At 46.7% G+C, this 22,361-nt stretch overlaps 2 protein-coding genes across 5 annotated transcripts in view; both read right to left on the bottom strand.

Moving 5' to 3' along the window:
• The window catches only part of LOC114592134 (C-type lectin domain family 2 member B-like), a 77,748-nt gene extending 72,050 nt beyond the window's left edge, over nt 1-5,698 (bottom strand). The window contains exon 1 of the mRNA XM_077925197.1: nt 5,516-5,698. The gene's annotated coding sequence lies outside the window, so the exon portion shown is untranslated. The remainder of the gene's footprint in view (nt 1-5,515) is intronic.
• Nucleotides 5,699-7,941: 2,243 nt separating this feature from the next.
• GTF2H4 (general transcription factor IIH subunit 4) lies at nt 7,942-22,357 on the bottom strand. Of its 4 annotated transcripts, none has more exons than XM_077925185.1 (14): nt 22,249-22,357; nt 20,842-20,978; nt 19,689-19,793; nt 19,295-19,426; nt 17,954-18,050; nt 17,127-17,215; nt 15,789-15,900; nt 15,620-15,688; nt 14,544-14,627; nt 13,816-13,948; nt 11,361-11,491; nt 11,098-11,145; nt 9,776-9,854; nt 7,942-8,650 (listed from the first exon to the last, which is right to left on the bottom strand). In XM_077925185.1, the coding sequence occupies exons 2-14, from the start codon at nt 20,970-20,972 to the stop codon at nt 8,478-8,480; spliced, it is 1,383 nt and encodes a 460-aa protein (XP_077781311.1). In that variant the 5' UTR covers nt 20,973-20,978; nt 22,249-22,357; the 3' UTR covers nt 7,942-8,477. The 4 variants fall into 4 exon arrangements, 3 of the variants coding, with proteins under 3 accessions (XP_077781311.1, XP_028575830.1, XP_028575827.2); XM_028719997.2 differs by having other exon boundaries at nt 22,138-22,291; XR_013392023.1 differs by having other exon boundaries at nt 8,598-8,650; nt 13,745-13,948; nt 22,138-22,293.
• Nucleotides 22,358-22,361: the final 4 nt, after the last annotated feature.

Here is a 22,361-nt window from a genome sequence, read left to right as displayed (position 1 = left end):
AGCAAAAGTGACAAGGGAGCTGAGTACGGCTCCCTGTCCCAGCAGGAAGCTGCTCCTGTTCACAACCCCTTCCCTCTGGGAGTAGGAGAGGCCTTGCGAGGTATATTTAGCCTGGAAAATAGCCCGGAGACTGAGAGGAGGTATGGTAACCATTTTCAAATATCTGAAGGGCTGTCCCATGGAAGAGGGAGCATGCTTGTTTTCTCCTGCTTTGGAGGGTAGGACTCAAACCAATGGCTTCAAGTTACAAGAAAGGAGATTCCGACTAAGCATTCAGAAAGCTGAGATTCCTGCATTGCAGGGGGTTGCACTAGATCAGTGTTTTTCAACCACTGTTCCGTGGTACACTAGTGTGCCGCGAGATGTTGCCTGGTGTGCCGTGGGAAAAATTGAAAAATTCAAAAGATTTAAAAATAAAGTATTTTATAATTTTTCACATTTCTGTTTACTTACTATTTCATAATAAAGTAATTATAAAATACTTTCTTTGTGTTTATTTGATTCCTATTCAAGAGAATTACTTTATATATAGTCAATATAGGCACAGAGTTAAATTTTTTAACATTTTCTAATGGTGGTGTGCCTCGTGATTTTTTTTCATGAAACAAGTGTGCCTTTGCCCAAAAAAGGTTGAAAAACACTGCACTAGATGACCCTGAGTCCCTTCCAACTCTATGATTCTATTATTCTAAATTCTAATTGGAATACATTTCCCTTCTTTTATCTGCATTTCTAACTAGAGGTGCCCACAAGGTAGAAATACCAGTATCAGGACTCAGGGACAGACTGTCCTCCTCAGTCAAGGAACAGCATGAGGTGGTCCACCTTGTGAGCCATTGCCACCGACTCTAACGTTGAGCAGAAAAACTCCTGTCTCCCTATGGAGATACAGGAGCAAGGTATATTGACTCTGCCAACTCGTTGGAGGCAGAGTCATGGAATCATAGAATTGTTTCCCCATTTTCACCAGTGTGGTATACCATCTGTACATCATTTTCATGTACGTAATTCTCTTTGAGCAATATAGTCCGTTAATTTTAAGTTCACTTTCCATAATTTTTCCCAGTCTTCAAATTGTATATTATGTCCTATATCTTGTGCTCACTTAATCTTTACTGATTTAACTTCATCCTTAGTCTCCCATTCTAATAATAACTAATAATTAATTATTAATTGATTGATTGATTGATTGATTATTAATTAATTGAGTTTGTTGCTACATAAGCCATTCACCATTTCCCATCCAAATGCAATTCACAAAATAAATACAAAATAAGACGCAAACTACAGTCATACCTTGGGTTGAATGTGCTTCAGGTTGAGCGTTTTCGTGCGTCCCGCAGCAACCCGGAAGTACCGGTAACGGAGCATGTTACTTCCGGATTTCGCTGCTCGCTCATGTGCAGACGCTCAAAATGATGTCACACGCATGCGCAGAAGAGGCAAACCGCGACCCGCGCACTGTCGCAGCTTACATTCTATTCAGGATGCTAATGGGGCTCCGGGACGGATCCCGTTCGCATCCCGAGGCACCACTGTATGTCCACCCTTGCTTAGTCGTCCACTGTGGCACAAAACAAATACAAAACAAAACACACGCTAAGATAAATATTCCACGAGCGCAAGGATTTCTCCTTGTGCAAAGGAATGTTCTCCCCTCTCCCCCCACCATGAATGCCCTAAATCTGTTCTGGGGATTTCCCAAATTCTCCGAGGAGGAGGAGGAGGAGAACAAGAGGTAGGAAATCCTCTTGGGCTGGTGATAATCCATGCACTAATGCAAAAATATAGTTGTATACCATCCATGATCATTAAACAAAGATTATTTCCATACTAATAAAAATATTCATCAAAATTTCCCTCATGGAATTAATAAAACAAGTATCAACTTTCTGTAACTATAATTTATAGTTGATTATGCGGGTGGCACTGTGGGTTAAACCACAGAGCCTAGGACTTGCCGATCAGAAGGTTGGTGGTTTGAATCCCTGCGACAGGGTGAGCTCTCGTTGCTCAGTCCCTGCTCCTGCCAACCTAGCAGTTTGAAAGCACGTCAAAGTGCAAGTAGATAAATAGGTACCACTCCGGCGGGAAGGTAAACGGCATTTCCGTACACTGCTCTGGTTCTCCAGAAGCGGCTTAGTCAAGCTGGCCACACGACCCGGAAGCTGTACGCCAGCTCCCTCAGCCAATAAAGCGAGAAGAGCACCGCAACCCCAGAGTCGGCCACGACTGGACCTAATGGTCAGGGGGTCCCCTTTACCCTTTACATTTGCATACGTAAGTTATTTTGATAAGTAAACAAATGTGAAAATTATCGTTGAATGCATGAGATACCTGCAACTATGGTTTAAACCTGTGATCCATTTGCAAATGTTATGTCCCCTAAACCTTACGCCCAGAAGCAGAGGATTTGGAGTTATGTACCATTCCTTTGCTGATTCCCAGTTCTAATTAAATGAGGAGAGGCACTTCAGATGCTTAAGCATTGCCTGCAGGAAGTCAGATAAAAAGGTTAAGGACCCCTGGAAGGTTAAGTCCAGTCAAAGGTGATTATGGGGTTGTGGTGCTCATCTCGCTTTCAGGCTGAGGGAGCCGGCGTTTGTCCACAGACACCTTTCCGGGTCATGTGGCCAGCAGGACTAAACTGTTTCTGGTACAACAGGACACCGCGAGGGAAGCCAGAGTGCAAGGAAACACCGTTTACCTTCCCGCCACAACAGTACCTATTTATCTACTTGCACTGGTTAGTTACCCACTACACAGCACTAATAATAATAATAATAATAATAATAATAATAATAATAATTTATCATTTATACCCCGCCCATCTGGCTGGGTTTCCCCAGCCACTCCTGGGCGGCTTCCAACAGAATATTAAAATACAATAGTCTATTAAACATTTAAAAGTTTCCCTAAACAGGGCTGCCTTCAGATGTCTTCTAAAAGTCTGGTACAGTGGTACCTTGGGTTAAGTACTTAATTCATTCCGGAGGTCCAATCTTAACCTGAAACTGTTCTTAACCTGAAGCACGACTTTAGCTAATGGGGCCTTCCGCTGTTGCCTCGCCGCCAGAGCACGATTTCTGTTCTCGTCCTGAAGCAAAGTTCTTAACCCAAGGTAATATTTCTGGGTTAGCAGAGTCTGTAACCTGAAGCATATGTAACCTGAGGTACCACTGTAGTTATTTTTCTCTTTGTCTGGTGTCTCAGTGTCTGGGCAGAACAATGGGGGTGGAACAATTCCTAATGGAACAATTTTTTATTTAGAGATAGGGCAAAGTCTCTTTTCTCTCTACTGGGGAAACTGTAAACCAGTTTTTCCACATTGTCCCAGCCTCTTCACTCCCAACTTGGCTGTCTCAAATTCAGTCCTGGGCTGTCCGCATGGCAGGATGAAGTGGAAATCAAGAAGAACTTCTGAAAAGGCCACGCAACTTCAGACAGCCGATGTCTGACATTTTAAATTATCAATTTGCAACAAAAAAAAACCCCTCTGTGCAAGTAGAAAACCAGGAGATCAAGGAGAGGAGAGGACTGAGCTCTAAAGCCTTTCTCCAACGGCATGCAATTTCTCCCCTGACTCAACAAGATTTTCAGATGTGGGAGCCTTCAAAACGAGCACCCCTACTTATAATTTAAAGCAGTACAGCCCATCTGTCCTGCAGGGGTGTATAGATCAGGCCACAGTACAAGGGGATGCAGAACAGTGGGGGAAGCTAGGAAAGAATCTGCTCCATAGCACTAGGGAGGGCAGAACTGCATCGCTCAGTGGCAGAGCAGCAAATCTCAAGTTCAGCCTCTCGATGTTTCAGGCAACTCCCCCTTTTGAAATCGTGAGCAGTCACTGTCAATCCGTGTGTAGGGAATACTGAGCAAGATCAGGCCAATGGGAACAGAGCCGTTTTGCAGAAGCTCTTGGTAGTCATTTGTGAGTCTCTCCTATCCCTTGACAGGGCCAGGCCAAAGGGAATACTGAGCAAGATCAGGCCAATGGGAACAGCCATTTTGCAGAAGCTCTTCAAGTGAGTCTCTCCTACCCCTTGACAGCCTTTTGGCACCTGAGGCAGACCCCCCAAAATGGCATCCCATCTCCCTGCCAGTATCAGGGAAGACTGACATTGGATCTGCTGCTTCTGTGGGTCCTGCTGCCTGAGGCAGTCACCTGATCTCATGGGAGGGCTGGCCCTGTCCTTTGAGTCGTGGTTCGCCATGTATAAGGTGCCGTCCCTTCTTTCAGTAACAAAACCCGCTCCCCATCCTGAACTGCTGTATTTTTCGTCCACACCAAACACTGCCCTTGGTGGCACTAGGCAGGTGCATATTGTATTATTACACGTCTGCCGAAAACTCCAGGAAGCCCGATTCCAGCCACATAATTTAATTACACTTAGAATCATAGAACTGTAAAGTTGGAAGGGACCCTGGGGATCATCAAGTCCAACCCCCCTGCAAGGAAGGAATATATGAGGATTGAACCCTATGGGGATTGAACCTGCGACCTTGACTTGTTTTAAAATGTTTAAATTTTACCTTGCTTGCAATAATGATTCCCTACACACTTGCTTTTATTGGTTTGGTATTATAGTCGCGTTTCTAAGTAGCAAAACATGTGCCCTGCTTGAATAATTTTGTTCAACAAGCGGCTTCTTCGTTTTCCAAATAAAAGAAGTACAGGTAAAACCACATATGGAGTTTGTATTGGTGTGTGTGTGTGTGTGTGTCCTTGAGCAGTCCCAACAATCTAAAACGTGGGTGGGCAGATTCAGATCCACGCAATTGGGAACAGATCAAGAAACAATAATCATAATGAACAGTGGCGCTCTTTCCTCTGCCCCCATCTAAATAAAATTATCTCAAGCTTAGCTTCGGCTGAAATGTGCCGCATGAACCTCAGAGAGTTGCCGTCCCGTGGCATAAAAGACGACCGTGCGAAACAGTCCCAAGGGTGGCAGAAATATTTCTTTCTTTCTTTTGAGATCTAAATAGATACAATACACAAGATACACAGAGAGAGACTCCTCTTCGTGCGGCTCCTCGCAGCTTTGTACTTATGATAAGGGAATGTGAGGTATGGGCAGAAATCCGAAGGAAAGGAAGGGAACCAAATTCTTTCTCGGCTGCGTCAGCCATTCGCGATGGCAGGAAGCCAGGCAGAAGTTCGCCCTGCTAGTTTTCCTCCCGCCTGAACCACCCTTACCCAGCGCTATATGATTTGAGAATAGCAACGTACATATATCACCATCCGCAGGTGGCTGCGCACGAAGCAAGAAACTCGCACCTATTTCGTGCGCCCTTTTGGCTTCCCTTTAAAAGACACGGAGCTCCAAGCCTGGAGACCGCCGCCTCCCCGACTGTTGCACAAGACGAGTCGGCAGAAGCAGCGGGACGCTTTTCCCGCCACCCGCCTGCCCTGTTTCTCCTGCCCCCCCCTTTAAAAACCAATTATTGTACCTTAAAGGTACAACGGCCCCCCCCCCCAACACCAAAAAAGCGAAATACGTACTGCACTTACCCTCATTGCAAGCGCTCCACCGAAACTCAAGGCGCCCAAAATGGCTGCACTATTGAAAGCGGAACGGACCGTTTCCTTATCGAGCACTACGTGGCGCTTGTTTTGCGTTGCTTTTTAGGCAGCCATCCAGTCTTCTTCACGATAGGAATTTGTGCAGCGCTTATGTAGGAAAGTGTGCCATTGCATATGTGCAGAGTGCCGTATCGCCCACCCCCCACTCCAAATAAGTGAATGAATGAATACTGCATTTCTGGGCGCAGGGTTGGGGGAAAGAATTTGCTCCATAATTATAATTATTTTCATTAATCATCTTTATACTGTATAAGTAAATGAATGACTCCTCACCCCCACCCCGCTTCAAAAAAACGTGACCGAGAGAATGTCATTTGTTAGCCTCCATATAGTTCAGTTGGTTAAAGTGTGGGGCTGATAACACCAAGGTTGTAGGTTTCATCTTCCTGCATTGCAGGGGGGTTGGACTAGATGACCCCCAGGGTTCCTCCCAACTCTACAATTCTATGATAATAAAATTTGCGGGGCACCCCCCCCCCCCGCCGTTTCCTTTACACCCAGGCGCTTAGATGCTCACCAAGCTGGCAAATGATTTCAGGCAGCTAACAAAGTGGATTGTTGCCAGTGAACCTGACCAACCTGACCATACACACACATCTGATTCCGCTTCGGTTTCACACTGGGAGCGATTTGCAACAGCACATTGCTGACACCTAGCGGCTGAGGGCGTGAAACTGAAGCCAAAGAACCGACAACAGATGTTAATGCAGCTGGACATAGGCGCCTACCGAGAGGGACGTGACTCACCCAGCTCGGCTCTTGCCAGCGCCACCCCCTGCTGCTTAAGTTACGGTCCCTCAGGGCCCCTATCACCACGCGATGGAGGTGCCCCATAGTCATTCTGGCAGCAAGAGATGGGGGTCAGGCGGCCCCCCAAGGACAGCAGAGGAACCTGCTGGCATTGTAGTCAGAAACTCCCAGCTCAGGGTGCTGGCCCTTCAGTTTTCTGCTGCTTCTGGGGGTGCTTTCAGTGCTGTTAGAACGTTTATACTTTCTTTGGTTCATAAAATGTATAAACCACACGATTGCAAAAAAACCCCCCAAAAACCACCACCCTCAAAGCATTTACAAAAAAAGTGTTCATTTTGCCAAGCCCAGCCAGATATGTAAAGCTGACATGTATTTTAATCCGTGATTTCACTTTATAATGTATACAGTGGTACTCGGGTTACATACGCTTCAGGTTATAGACTCCGCTAACCCAGAAATAGTACCCCAGGTTAAGAACTTTGCTTCAGGATGAGAACAGAAATCATGCAGTGGTGGCACGGTGGCAGCGGGAGGCCCCATTAGCTAAAGTGGTGCTTCAGGTTAAGAACAGTTTCAAGTTAAGAACGGACCTCCGGAACAAATTAAGTGCGTAACCAGAGGTACCACCGTATATTGAAACTGCAGATTTCATTTGTATTTATGTCATTCTTTTAGTTTAAACTTGTTTAAACTCTTATTTTATGTAAACAGCATAAAGGGTTTTTTTGATTAACAGGTATCCAGATTCTGTCAAATTAAAAGAAATATTTTAATACCTAAATCTATCTATGCCATTTTCTGCTAATACTGCATTTGTTATTTAGTAATTACCTTTATATCCCACCAGTGGCGTGCAGTCAGTGGGTGAGGGGGACTAGGCTAGTCGTCTAAATTTCCCCCTGGTGCCTCCTTCTCAAAGCCCAGGAAGCTTCTGCCTGGTTCAGGAAATCAGGTGTGATGTTCACAAGCAGAATGTCACACACCTGACATTACTGCCCCCCCCCCAAACACTCGCAAGCTGGCACCTATGGCCCTGTTCCCTTATGAAAATTTCACAAGTCACTGTATCCCACCTTTCGTCCAAGGAACTCAGCCTGGCACTGCAAAAATGAGGAAGGGGTTAAGCCAGGCACCCCCAAACTTGGCCCTCCAGATGTTTTCGGACTACAACTCCCATCATCCCTAGCTAACAGGACCAGTGGTCAGGGATGATGGGAATTGTAGTCCCAAAACATCTGGAGGGCAGAGTTTGGGGATGCCTGGGTTAAGCTAATCCTGTGTACTCTTACTCAGAACAGCTGAATTGAGGGGGGTGTGTGTATTTCTAGATAAGTGTGTGCAGGATTGCAGCCTGAAAGCCCAGTCACCCACTCACAAGCCCAGACGAGGTAAAATACATTTCATCCAGACTACTCAGCTTTTTGTGGGTTGCTTTCCATGGCTGATTAACCACCTGGCCGAGACATGGGTTGATTCAACTTTCGCACATACAAGCACATTTGCCTGTAGTTCTTGACCTCTCTTATGTACTTATGTACCTTTATGTACTCGGCAAACCGGTGTGCTGAGCTCCTCCGTAACACGAAGAGAGAAAAGAACCTATCTAAAATAACTTCAGATGTGGGTGTTTTATTGCTACTTCTATCGCAATAAAAACATTACAAAAAAGAGGCTATTTACAAATCTGATCCGATGTTGTTACCCTGCTTGATCCAGGTTTTAGATCAACTTTCTGTTTAAACGGTGTGAGTCTGTTCCAAATCCATGCTGGCACCCTGCCACGTGCATTTTAAACGGCTGCTTAGTTGTCTTAACCTATTCCATATCAGCAGTAGCCCAGCTGGAACAGCGGGGCCACATCCGCTCAGAGAATGAGTGGCAGCCGGCAAGCTTTAGCCACTTCTGTTAAGAGGAAGCTGAACCTAGAGACGTTTTCCTGCTCCTCTTAATCAGTTCTTGACCGGAGCGGGGGTCATTAGACAACCCCTAAGAAACCTTCTTCTCCTTCCTCTCTGTCTCTCTGCTACTCCTTGACAGTTAGGGGCAGGGGGGATGCAGTTAACACCCCCACCCCGACTCCTGTTTCCCAGCAGAGAAGTCCAAGGAGAGAGATCTGGGAGTGCCGGCAGTTCCCCGGCCTTCAGGAACTGTGTTTCTGCCGCTTCCAGAAGCGCTTGACGTCCGAGTGGCCGGCGGGCGTCACCACCATGAGACGTTTGGCCGGGTTCTCAAAGACCAGGACCCCCAGCTCCTTTGCATGGTTGCGCAGCAGCTCAAAGTCGACCTGGGACAGGAACTGGTTGTAGAGGACACCTGGAGGTCAAGAGAGAGAGCAGGAAGACATGGTGAAAAAGCCCAGAGGAGAGCTCAAGAGTTTGAGATGCGAGGAGAAGATGGGGAGGCAGGCAGAGAAGGGTCAGGGAAAGGAACAAGGTGGCAGGGAGAGGACTGAGGGGGAAGATGGTGGATGCAAAGAAATGGGGATGAGAACCATGGTGGATTTGATTTAAATCAAATCGATTTAAATCACTAGTCAGTAAGACTTGATTTAAATCTCTCTCTCTCTCTTTTTTTTTACAGAAAGATTCATTCTTGCTGACATAATCTTAATATTTACAACCAGAGGAAGGTTCCGTTTTTGGATAATAAATTTTCAGAGTCCTTTTTACAGTGATATCAAAAATTACTGATTTGGTTAATACTCTTAGAAATACATAGACAAATAATTATGAAATGATTGTAAGGTTTAATAAGTTAACTACCTATATTGGGACAACTTTTCTGCTGTACTTTATTGGAAAGAGAAAAACAATCATTTCCTTAATAACAATTTAAAAAAATTATTTAACTAAAACAATAACATTGTAGCATATGTATCCATGATTGTTAACCGATGTGGTTAAACAATTTTTTTTCTTTAATGAGTTTTAGCACACATGAAAAACTTAAAACAAATCCTTATTTTCTGACGTTATAGCCTTTGGACTATAACGTAACTTAAATAGAAAACTATCTTTAGAAAGATTTTTTCCCTCCAAAAGCATGTTATTTTAAAAACCCAATTTAAATTTAAAAAATCCGATTCAAATAAAAAAACCCCCAGATATATTTTTTAAAAAATCATTGATTTTTATCCACCCGGATGAGAACACAACTGGCGCGCTGCTCTTCCGTGGTTTCCAGAATCTGGTGTTCAGAAGCATTGCTGCGCCTGACCATGGAGGCAAAAGAGCACTTGATGTGAAAGGAGGAAGAAAAAACACAACATGGGGGAACCCAGAAAGGTGGATCTGAAGCAAGAAGGAAGTTGGGTGGGGTGGAAGACGGGAAGATATTCTGCCAGAATGCAGATATTTCCACCAGAGATACGCCCCTTCTCTTCCCCATGTTCTTCTCTCTTTTCCACCCCACCGGAGTTCCTCACCCACAGACGCTCACCCTCAGAGAAGCGGAGTCTGTCTCGTTCCAGCTCCCACAGCCGGATCTGATCTGTGATGGTGGGAGGCAGCACTGGGGTCTATGGGACAAGACATCAGAGAAAGAGTCAGGGACGCATATGGAAAAGACAACGGGGAAAACAAAAAATGATCTACCGTATTGGCCTGAAATATAAGCCTCACTTTCCCCCCAAATTCCGACCGTGAAAAGTTAAAGTGCAGCTTATATTCACAACCTTATGGTATGTAGCCAGGAGTTCGAGGAAAACAGCGCCAGGAACGGCGAGGAATGGAGCGGCTTATATTTGGGTATTTTATACAGTATATTTTTTCTCCCCCCACTCCAATTTTAAAGGTGCAGCTTTTATTCGGGCCAATACGGTATTCCTATTGCTGCAGCAGCCAAGGCTTCCATTGGAATCTCCCTAGCAGAGGTTACCCAGAATCCTCGAGGCCACATTCCAATTTCTCTTGCCAACATGTGACGCCCATCTTTAGCCTTTCATAAGAAGAGCCCCGCAGGATCAGGCCCAATGACCCATCTAGTCCAGCATAATGTTATGACAGTGGCCACCCAGATGCTCACGGGAAGCCCAAAAGTGTAGCCTAAGAAGTGCAACATTAATTAGCAATAATAGAATTATATACAGTGGCACCTCTGGTTACGAACTTAATTCATTCTGGAGGTCCTTTCTTAACCTGAAACCGTTCTTAACCTGAAACCTGAGGTACCACTTTAGCTAATAGGGCCTCCTGCTGCCACCACACAATTTCTGTTCTCATCCTGAGGTAAAGTTCTTAACCCGAGGTACTATTTCTGGGTTAGCAGAGTCTGTAACCTGAAGTGTCTGTAACCTGAAGCGTCTGTAACCCAAGGTACCACTGTACTGCCCTTTGTCCATAGACCTCAGGGCGGTTCATAAAAGCATAAAAATATAGTGGTACCTCGGGTTACAGACGCTTCAGCTTACAGACTCCGCTAACCCAGAAATAGTACCTCAGGTTAAGAACTTTGCTTTAGGGTGAGAACGGAAATCGTGCAGCGGCGGCGCAGCGGCAGCAGGAGGCCCCATTAGCTAAAGTGGTGCTTCAGGTTAAGAACAGACCTCCAGAACGAATTAAGTTCTTAACCCGAGGTACCACTGTATCCCTCTCCTGACTTGCGATTCCAGGCAACTCGCATTTTGCCTCCAAACAGCTGAGCTGGAACATAGACTTATCCCACAGAGTCATAAAAACAGCACCAAACCCTTTGGAAAGGGAGGCGTGATCCTTTTATGCAGCGATCCACTGAGTGACCACACCCCGTGCCGTAATCCTCACCTGCTTCAGCATCACAGAGTGAGCTCTGGTACGTAGGAAATGAATGATCTGTGGGACAGAGAAAAGAAAAAGGGAACGAAACAGAGCTGGCCTTAATACTATTTGATTGACACCATCACTTGACCGCTTCTACTATTCCCAGTGGTGGCTTCGTCTGTGCTGGAAAACATCCAAAGGAAGCAGCCCAGTAGACAGAAGCGAACCACACTCTGCTAGGCTCCCTTTAAACTGGTAAACCCAACAGCCTCTCCCTGGTTCCCCACCTGGTCTGCTGTGATGCCATTGGCGATGGCTTGCTGCACGCTCTCCCGGGTGACCTGAGCCACCACCAAGTTGGGGAAGCGGTAGAGCATCTCAGAAAAGAGGGCGATGAGCGCAATCTGTAGTTCGGAATCTGGAAACCAGGGCAAAGAGAGAGAGAGAGAGAGGGAGAGAGAGAGAGAGAGAAATCAAGAGCTTAACTTTTGAAAGTACCGTAATTTTCGCTCCAAAACACGCACTTTTTTGCTCCTAGAAAGTAAGGGAAAATGCCTGTGCGTGTTAAGGAGCGAATGCACTCGACTGGATCCATGGCTGCCGTCAGTCAAGCAAAGCGGGAGCTGCTTGCAGGGCTTTGCACGGCTCTAGCTTTGCTTGCTTTACAGCCAGGAGGAGGGGGAGGAGCCGAGGAGGGAGGGAGGGAAGGAGAGCCATGGCAGCAAAGCGGGCAGCAGCCACTTACACGCGAGGAGGGACAGACGGGAGCCATAGGGAGCCGGAAAAGCGCCGCGTAGCCAGCAACAGCTGCTGCAGCCTCAGCTAGCAACGCTCTCTAAACGGAGCAATGAGGCTGCAGAGGGACGGCAGGGCACAGGAGGGCTCTGAGCCACGAGCGCAGTGAAAACCAGTAAAAAAGTTTTTTAAAAGGCTGCTGGGGACAGGAGGGCACGGGATGAGGGAGAGAGGGAAATTACGATTCTCCCAGCGTCTCAGCTGATCCGCTGAGCAGGACTTGGGTTGCAGGGGATTCGCCATTAGCTGCGTAAGGCAGCAAAGAGGGAGAGAAGGAGCAAAGTGGGAGAGGACAGGAGCTGCTTACACTGCTGTAAGTGGCTGCTGTCTGGTTGGCTCCTTTAAAGCAACAGTGCTCTTTCCCTCCCCCCTCCCCTCTCAGCTCGCCGAAAAGCTCCTTTTCCACCCACCCCACGCGTGTTCCTTCTCCCCTTAAATCCCTCTCCTGCATCATTAGCCACATCCTTCTCTAACACCCCACGCGTGTTCCTTCTCCCCTTAAATCCCTCTCCTGCATCATTAGCCACATCCTTCTCTACACACCCCACGCATGCTCCTTGTCCCTTGAATGCTTTTCCTTCCCTCCCTACTTAAAACGTGGTTACAAAGCACGGATCCACATGGATCCTCAGGATTTTTGCACTGGGTCACCCCAGGTTCACCATCAGATCACATAAAATGTCCATGGCTACAGCCTGCACCAAAAAAATCACGCACCCACTGTTTCATGGGGCTGCAATGGCGCAAAAACGTGGTTACAAAGCATGGATCCACATGGATCCACAGGATTTTTGCATTGGGCTACCCCAAACTCACCGTCAGATCTCGTTTGTGGCCACAGCATGAACCACAAAAATCATACATCCACTGTTTTGTTTAGAATATTTGTTTCTTGCTTTCCTCCTCTAAAAACTACGTGCGTGTTATGGTCAGGTGCGTGTTATAGAGCGAAAAATACGGTAAGTACACCCCTTCTACCCAGAAAAATGCCTACCAAGCTCAGATTTTTTTGGGTGCGTGTGAGATGGACAAAAAGTTATTCTGCACATGCTCACATGTACTCTCTTTTAGTATTATTTCACAACTGAACCCAAGAATGGGTGGTTAATAAATAAAATAATAATAATAATAATAATAATAATAATAACAACAACAACAACAACAATTTATTTATACCCCCCCATCTGGCTGGGTTTCCCCAGCCACTCTGGGTGGCTTCCAACAAAATATTAAAATACAATAATTCATCAAATATTAAAAGCTTCCCCAAACAGGGCTGCCTTCAGATGTCTTCTAAAAGTCAGATAGTTGTTTATTTCCTTAACGTCTGACGGGAGGGCGTTCCACAGGGCGGGTGCCACTACTAAGAAGGCCCTCTGCCTGGTTCCCTGTGAGAACCTACCCTGCCTGCAGAAGGCCTCAGATTCAACCTCAGGCATTTCCTATTAAATCAGCCTCTGTCTCCCGGAAAGCTGCTGTGAGTCAGAGTCCTTGAGAGGTCCGGAGGGTGGCAGCACGAGAACAGGTGCAGTGGCTCCCCGTCTGTGGAATGCTCTCCCCAGGGAAGTTCGCCTGGTGCCTTCATTATACACCTTCAGGTGCCAGTCAAAAACATTCCTTTTTAACTGGGCATTTGGTTCATCTGGGTTTTATTGGGGGGGGGCTATAGGGTTGTTGTTTTTATTAGGTATTATGTGGTTTTGTATCTTGATTTTATTCTGTGAACTGCCCTGAGACCCCCAGGTGTAGGGCGGTATATCAATTCAATCAATCAATCAATCAATCAATCAATCAACCATCAATCATTAATAATATGGGAAACGTGGATTAGCTGGGGCTCCCCAAGGTTTCAGGCAGCGGACATTCACAGCCCTACCTGGAGATACCAGGAATTGCACCTAGGACGCATGCAGAAGCTAAGATCCACCCGGGGAGTCAGCCTCTGACCTGTGTAGGCATAGATCCTGTAGTTGGTCTCCACAATTATGAAGCCCTGGTAATGGGTGTCCACTGCGGTGCCCGAGATGCCAGAGGAAAGGTTGATGGCCAGCCGTGTTGGGTAGTAACGGCGAGATTTCCTCTGGAAGGGGAGAAGGAGGGATAATGGCAGCAAGGCACCTGCAGGCTTGAAACCTTACCTAACTCTGCCTACAAGTGCCACTCCAAACTTCCACTTTGAACTCATTTAAGTTCCGCATCTTCGCAGCAGGTCCTCTAAAACGTTCGGTTCCCCAGCCTACAACAGGGGGTACAACTTTCTGCTGTTTCTTCCACCCTGTTCTTTCCCGCATATGATCTAACTCAGCCAACGTCCTTGGGGGGACCCCTGACCATTAGGTCCAGTCGTGACCGACTGGGGTTGTGGCCCTCATCTCCCTTTACTGGCCGAGGGAGCCAGCATACAGCTTCCGGGTCATGTGGCCAGCATGACTAAGCTGCTTCTGGTGAACCAGAGCAGTGCACGGAAACACCGTTCACCTTCCTGTCAGACTGGTACCTATTTATCTACTTGCACTTGACGTGCTTTCGAACTGCTAGGTTGGCAGGAGCAGGGACCGAGCAACGGGAGCTCACCCCGTCATGGGGATTCGAACCACCGACCTTCTGATCAGCAAGTCCTAGGCTCTGTGGTTTAACCCACAGCGCCACCCGCATCCCTTGGGGGGGTGTCTTACCTTTCTCTGAAAGACGAGGCCAAATTCCCGAAGGTGCTGGAGGAAATTCAGCAGAGACTCGCTCATCCCTTCCACGGAATAGTCCTGGGAACAGATGGGGGGGAAATGGGGGCTGATTTACTCACACACACACGGTGGGGGGGGGGGCACCACTTGGATCATTCAATGCTTCGTGCCTGCCAGCCGAATCAGGCCAAACTACTGAAAACCACCAGGAGGCAATGTGAAATTTCTTCTGCTGCAGTGATAGCGCATTCACACATGCAGGTCAACATCACTGCCGGATGCTGCCGATATCAAGAACCTGCATGTGTGGAAGAGCCTACAGACATAACACACTTAACCTTGCTTTGTTTTCCTGAAGCCCAATATAAACATCACCTCCAAGTGACTAAAGCTAAGAATGTGGTATTCTGGTATGAGGAGGGAGAAGCAATCTGGTTTTGGAAAAAGCATGATTCATGCATCCCCCCAGTCTTATAAAATCACAGAGCTGAAAGGGGGCAAGGACTCTTTTTCCTCTTTGGGCAGCCGTCCAGGCTGAAGCATATTCCCTTGAGGTAATGCAGCTTATAAGGGGAAATTTTTAAAGAAGGGACACAATAGAGATTTGTCAAGTTATAAATGGGAAAATAAACAGGAATCAATCCTAAAAGGCTTCTGGGGAAAAGGGGAATGTTTTCCCTTCAATGCAGAATTATGGAGTTGGCCCCTCCTATCCTTTTGCTCTCTGCTTTATAGGCTCCACTAAAAGAGTGCTTCCCCCCTTCCAGTATCAACCATCACAGACCCTACGATCAACCTGGAGCGATGCCACTACTGGTACTGCCTGGATGGAGCTGCAGGGCCTCTTCCGTGGTGGCTCCCTATCTCTGAAATGGCTTCCCTTGTTAAGCTGTGCCTGCCTTTGCCCATGATTAACACCCAGGAGGAACTGGATGGCTGAAAGACCATGCTTCCCGGCAGCCCTGAAATTCTAAATACGTACGGGGTATGCTTTTCCTTGTATTTTCAATTGTCCTGTTTTGCTACTTTGCTGTTTGCCAAACTGGGAGCTGATGGGGGGAGATGCTCACCTTGCCGAGAGTGGAGAAGCTGAGCTGGAAGAGAAAGGAAAGAATCTCCACCAGATCCATGCCCCGGGTCTGTAGGGGGAAAGAAGAGGTGGTTAAAACACAACAGGGAGATTGCCAGAGACGGGGGGGGGGGGGCAAAGACGGGGAGGTTGCCCCCTCTTCTCCTCACCTCAGCCGACTGGAGATACTGCAGCATGAAATACCAGAGCTGAGATGAGGTATCCAGCAACAGGAACTGGAAGCCAGAAGATGTGATGCAGGGGGGCTCCCCAGGTTCAGAACTAAAGAGGAAACACACAGAGGCTGGAGGAAAACAGAATGCGGTCCTCCTCTGTGGTGTATTTAGGTCTAGTAGCTCCACTTGGTACGCAGGCTGAGACCCTACCTGCCCGCAGACTGTCTCACCAGAGTGGTGCATGCTCTAGTTATCTCCCGCTTGGACTACTGCAATGCACTCTATGTGGGGCTACCTTTGAAGGTGACCCGGAAACTACAACTAATCCAGAATGTGGCATCTGGACTGGTGACTGGGGGCGGCTGCCGAGACCACATAACACCGATCCTGAAAGACCTACATTGGCTCCCAGTATGTTTCCGAGCACAACTCAAAGTGTTGGTGCTGACCTTTAAAGCTCAAACGGCCTCGGCCCAGTATACCTGAAGGAGCGTCTCCACCCCCATCATTCTGCCCGGACGCTGAGGTCCAGCACTGAGGGTTTACTGGGCCGAGGCCATTTAGGGATTTAAAGGTCAGCATCAACACTTCAAATTGTGCTCGGAAACATACTGGGAGCCAATGTAGGTCTTTCAAGACTGGTGTTATACGCTGTATGCTTCATTAACTATTCTCAAGTAGGCGGTGATTGTGAATTTTAAAGCCCACCAACAACATGCAGTTACCTATAAAAGGTAAGATAAAAAAAGGACCCCTGGACAGTTAAGTCCTGTCAAAGATGACTATGGGGTCGCGGAGCTCATCTCATTTCAGGCCGAGAGAGCCGGTGCTTGTTCACAGTTTTCCGGGTCATGTGGCCAGCATGACTAAAACACTTCTGGTGTAACAAAACACCGTGACAGAATTGTTTATCTTCCCGCCACAGAGGTACCCATTTATCTACTTACACTGGCGTGCTTTCAAACTGCTAGGTTGGCAGAAGCTGGGACAGAGCAATGGGAGCTCATCCCGTCGCAGGGACTCAAACTGCCGACCTTCTGATAAGCAAGCCCAAGAGGCTCAGTAGTTTAGACCGCAGCGCCACCTGCATTCCTATGCAGCGATCAGCACCACCATTGCCACATGGTTTGTTATGTTGCCCCCAAGGTGTTCAAGTCAGTGGGGCCTGCCAACTAGTGGCCATTCTTTTACGAGTGACATGGCTTGTGACTCCTAATCAGACAGGACCAGTACTGACAACTGCGCATGGGATGTTGAGATAGCTTCTTTTACCATTCATTCCTACTCCCTCAACCCCATAGTTTGTTTGCCCCCTTCTTCTTTGCCACTTACCTCTTCATCAGTCCGGCTTCAATGAGTAGCTGAGCTAAGTCCTGGCTCACAGCTGCACTTGGAGAGCCCACCATGAAATGCAGGATGACCTAGGAGGATGCACAAAAATGGAACCGGGTGGGAGACAAAGGGTTTGTCCAGACTGGTTCGCCACTGGAAACAGGCCCTGGTGCATCCACACTGTTCTACCACAGCTATGGCAAATGGCCAGGTAAACAATCCATCTTCCCACGGCCCAGATGAGGTGGTGTCTCCAAAAGACTCTTACAATGGAGCCCCGTCCTCGCACCACAAGGACAAAGGTGAGGATATTTATAGCAAGAGTAATAAAAAGAAATTGTTATTTAGGCGAATTGAATTTAATTCTAAATTATATTCCAGAAACGTGGGAGATTACAAGGGGTCAAAAAAAAAATGGATGTACCGTGCCATAATAGAAGCAAAAAAACTTGTTTTGATGAATTGGAAGAGCTGCAAAAAGATTCCATTGAGCACATGGATTGATAATATGGACAGACAAATTGCATGTCAACGCAAATTAAGAATGGATAAATATGAAGAAATCTGGAAGAAATATTTAAGCGATGAGGCGGAAAGTGGTGGGAAGCAGGGGGAGGAGAGGTGAGGAAATATTGTTAAAAAGGTGTAGTCATGGGTATATCAGTATTCAAATATGAATTGTCAAATTGTGTTATTAGTGTTATTATGGTTTTTGTTGTATGTGTTTATTGCTGTTGTTTGTATTGAAAAAATGATTAAATATTTTTTTAAAAAAACAACAACAATGGAGCCCTGTAACAGAGCACAAGGCCAAACAAAACACTCACCTCCCACCTCTCCTCGGCGTACTTGTCAAGAGACGGGACATCCCGGGCATGCTTGTCTGGGCCCAGCTGGCCAGTGTCATCAGACCAGGCCTTACCTCTGCAGAAACAGGATGAGATGCAAGGAATGCTGTTGGACAGTTATAGAGCCAGCAGAAAGCCGCAGGAGGGACAGAGCTTTCTCAAAGCCATAACCCCTGACAGAATAACACGAGAACTGGCATTCTGAAACCGGCCACCATTGCCTTCCACAGGTATGAAAGCGACAATGTCATTCTCAGTCAGAAACAGACGGTTGTAATCTACGTGCTCTTTTGCTCCCAAACATCTTACCATCCACATCATGGTCAACTGCGATCCATGACATGAAATGCTCCTCCTCCTCAGGGGCAAATCCCAGTACAGGACTTCAAATCAATCACATTTGCTTGGTTTGTTTTGCTTCTAGTAATCATGGTTTCTTGGAGGGGAGATTGACGAGGAATACGCAGCATGCCGTTCCTAATCACTGATTACACCAGGGTTTCCCAAACGTGGGTCTCCAGCTGTTTTTGGACTACAGTTCCCATCATCCTTGACCACTAGTCTTGCTAGCTAGGGATGATGGGAGTTGTAATCCAAAAACAGCTGGAGACCGAAGTTTGGGAAACCCTGGACTAGACGTAACCATGTCTGCGCCAATGCCAGTATGAGCATTAAACAATGGCTAAAGCAAACCATACAAACGTGTTAATAATAATAATAATAGTAATTCACATGCAAGGAGAAGACAAGTGTCTGAAAAACCCATGGTTTGCAAGCCGCCCCACTGTATCCGTGTGGGGCTGTTAGAAAAGAAGTTTTCTTTATTTAATTGTTCTATTTATTAAGGAAAGAATTCGTAATTGCAATGCAACTAAAGCACATCGGTCAGAGGCCTAGTTTGCGCTTAACACCTAACCATGGTTTGTTTTGCAAATATCTGATTGGTCTGAATGTCTGAATCCAACCCAGCTGATTAACCACAGTTTGTTTTCTAGAAACAAGGTGAGCCCATGGCTTGTTGCTGGCTTGCAAACTGTGCCTTGTTTCAACTGTTGTTTGGCGTTATGCCTCAGTCAACAACCTTGGTTAACCCACCCCACCCCAGAACCTCATATGCTACAGAGACACAAGGCAAGAGCAGATTAAAAACAAACACGAGTGCGGAAGAAACAATCCATGGCTTGTTGAACAAATCAAGGTTAAAGCAAACTATGGTTTAGCGTTGTGTGTGAACACAGCCACATACGGGATTATCTCGAGTGCATTAAATGCACTGAGCCTCTGCCTTGGTTCCTAATTCTCTCCATGGCTCTCGCTTACCCTCCCAGCAAAGCGATGCGCAGGTTCTCCTTAAAGATGGGGTTCAAGACGATTCCTTGGAGGCCGCCAGGGAGCAGCTGTGTGTGCCAGAGCCGCAGCCCCAGCAAGACATCCGAGCTTTCATCTTGTTCCCTGAAAGGCAAGAAGCAATTGTGAGCTAAGCTGAGTGCAAAACCGGGCTCCAGGGAAGATAAAGATCAGTCAGGTTGTTCCCTTGTCGAAGCGAAGAATGTAATATATGAATTGGACCAGAAGATACTCAGAAACTAATCTGTGTGTGTATGAATCACTAGGCCCCACAGAACAGAGGCTTGGTTTCTCTTGCTGTTCTGATACTTCGCTACACAACCCGAGCTTTTGCTTCTACACTGTCCTGTCACAACCAGCAACTCACTTGGTGAATTCCTTCTTGACCCATGAGGCCACAGCGGCCTGAGGGAGGGGCTGTTCCAGGAAAAGCATCCTCATGACATAGTTCTTGGCCAACCCCGGCAGCTCTCTGAAAATACAAAAATGCAAGGACAGTGCTGTGAACACAAAATAAAATAAATAATAATAATTTATACCCCGCCCATCTGGCTGGGTTTCCCCAGCCACTCTGGGTGGCTTCCAGCATAATCTTAAAATATTCATCAAATAGTAAAAGCTTCCCTAAACAAGGCTGCCTTCAGATGTCTTCTAAAAGTCAGACAGTTGTTTATTTATTTGACATCTGATGGGAGGGCGTTCCACAGGGCGGGTGCCACTACCAAGAAGGCCCTCTGCCTGGTTCCCTATACAGTGGTACCTCGGGTTACAGACGCTTCAGGTTACAGACTCCGCTAACCCAGAAATAGTACGTTGGGTTAAGAACTTAGCTTCAGGATGAGAACAGAAATTGCGCGCCCAGGCTTCGGGCAGCTCTCCGCAAGCCATGGGAGACCAGCCGACTTCCCGCCGGGCTCCCTAGGCTTGCGGATAGCAGCCTGTTCTGGGGGCTGGGGTCGGGGGAAGCTCTGGCTTCCCCCGCCCCAGCCCCACGCCTATGGGGCAAATAATTTTTTTTTCTTTATTCCCCCCCCCAAAAAAAACTAGGTGCGCCCTATGGGCAGGTGCGCCCTCTGGGGCGAAAAATACGGTATAATCACAGGAATGACTGGCTCATTTAAAACAACAACCTGTTGGAATAATACTACTAAAAAAAAGACTTGCCTTTTCCTGTTCTTGTGAATGGATGCAATTAAATGCTAAAAGCACAATTTAAGCAAGACACCAGAATGCACATACAATAAAATAAAATATCTGCACATCTTGTTTACAGGATTCTCACCCAGTGCAGGCAACTTTAGAGAATTGAGGATTCATGATTCAGTTAAGGTCAAGCCTAAGGCTGTAATCCTAACTCCACTTACCCAGGAGTAAGCCACATATAAACAGGAGTTACTACTGAGTATGCATGGTTAAGCTTGAACTGTAAATAGTCTAGTTTGGAACTAAACTGATTCTTTTATTCCAGCCTCCCCACTCTGGCCAGCACCCCAATATTTGGGAAGGGGGTTCTCGCTCACCGAAAGACGGCTAGGCATGTGGCAGGATGGTTGTAGAGCCGGTCTAAGATGCCGGGGCTGAGGCCCCGCAGGAATTCATGAAGGTTCTTGCATTTCAGCTGTACCCTCTGCAACTTCATCACTGACTCCATAGTAATCTACAGGAGGAAGGAAGTTTTAAAAGGGTTTTTTTTGGGGGGGGATTCTGAACCCAATTATTATCAGCACAGGTAAGCACCCTATTGTGAATCATTGAATTGCAGAGTTGGAAGAGACCACAAGAGTCATTAATAATAATAATAATAATAATAATAATTTATAGCCTGCCCATATGGCTGGGTTTCCCCAGCCACTCTGGGTGGCTTCCAACAGAATAGTAAAATACAATAACCTATTAAACATTAAAAGCTTCCCTAATCTAGTCCAACCCCCTGCAATGCAGGGATATTTTGCCCAACATGGGGCTCGAACCCATGACCTTGAGATTAAGAGTCTCTAGAAGAAGAAGAAACACCCTGCCGAAAGTATAACAGCCTGAGCTCTGGCCTGCTATGCAGAACATAGACACAAGTAGGGTCAGGATCTTTGCCCCTGTGCAATATTGCAAGCTCATTCTTATTTTTACAGATTCCTTACCCGCCTTTAACCAAAAAGATCCCAGATCAGGTTACAAGAATATGTTACTGCTTAGCGGTTTTTTTAATGATTAAGTGGAATACATAATTATGTTCCATACACACACATAAATAATTATCGGTCAAAATAATATATAATCTGAAAAATAAGGTGCATGCATTTAAAATAATAATTTTATTGGTTTTTTAATAAAACAACAAAACAGAACAACAAATCTGCATGAATATATGCAAGCTTAACATCTTACAAATACAAAGCCCTTACCCTGAGGCGGGAACCAGCTCAAGCAATAAAATAATCTTCCATATTTTTAATCAGGAAGTCTCTCCTCCCCCTCCCCGCCGGCCTCAATTGCCCTTACTTCCACTACGGGCTGCGATCCTCCTCAGCCAAGCTCTGAAGGTGCAACGTCTACTCAGGAGTAAGTCTCACTAAATCCAACGGGAGCTCCTCCTAGGCAGTTAACTGCTTGAGAGCCGCCTTGGAAGGGTGCTGATTTACCCTGAAAGCCTGGATAGGAATTGCACCGATCGTTACAAGACATTTGCAAAAAGTCTTTTGCAATTTCTTGGCAATGCGTGCTTGCACTTCCCGGTCCCACAACTAATTCCCAGCCAGTCCCGTCGCCTCGAGGAGCCCCTTCTTCCTTTCTGCAACGTCCCCTTAGGCTGCAATCCTCACCTCGCTCCCGGGAGAGTAAGTCCCATTGAATTCAATGGGGCTTCCTTGTGAGCACGCGCTCCCAAAGCTGCAGCGCTGCGCTCTCTCCACGAGCCTCGACCCAGCCCTCACCTCGCATGCATTTTCCCGATCTTCAGCTCCTCCGGATTTCTCTCGGCTCAGACAACTCAGCAAAGCCCTTCCTCTTCCTAGGGCTCTAAGCTCCCGTCATGCATTTCACACGA

Source organism: Podarcis muralis, chromosome 2, assembly GCF_964188315.1.
Source record: "Podarcis muralis chromosome 2, rPodMur119.hap1.1, whole genome shotgun sequence".
NCBI classification, from domain to species: Eukaryota; Metazoa; Chordata; class Lepidosauria; order Squamata; family Lacertidae; genus Podarcis; species Podarcis muralis.
This window is presented reverse-complemented; position numbering and strand designations above follow the sequence as displayed.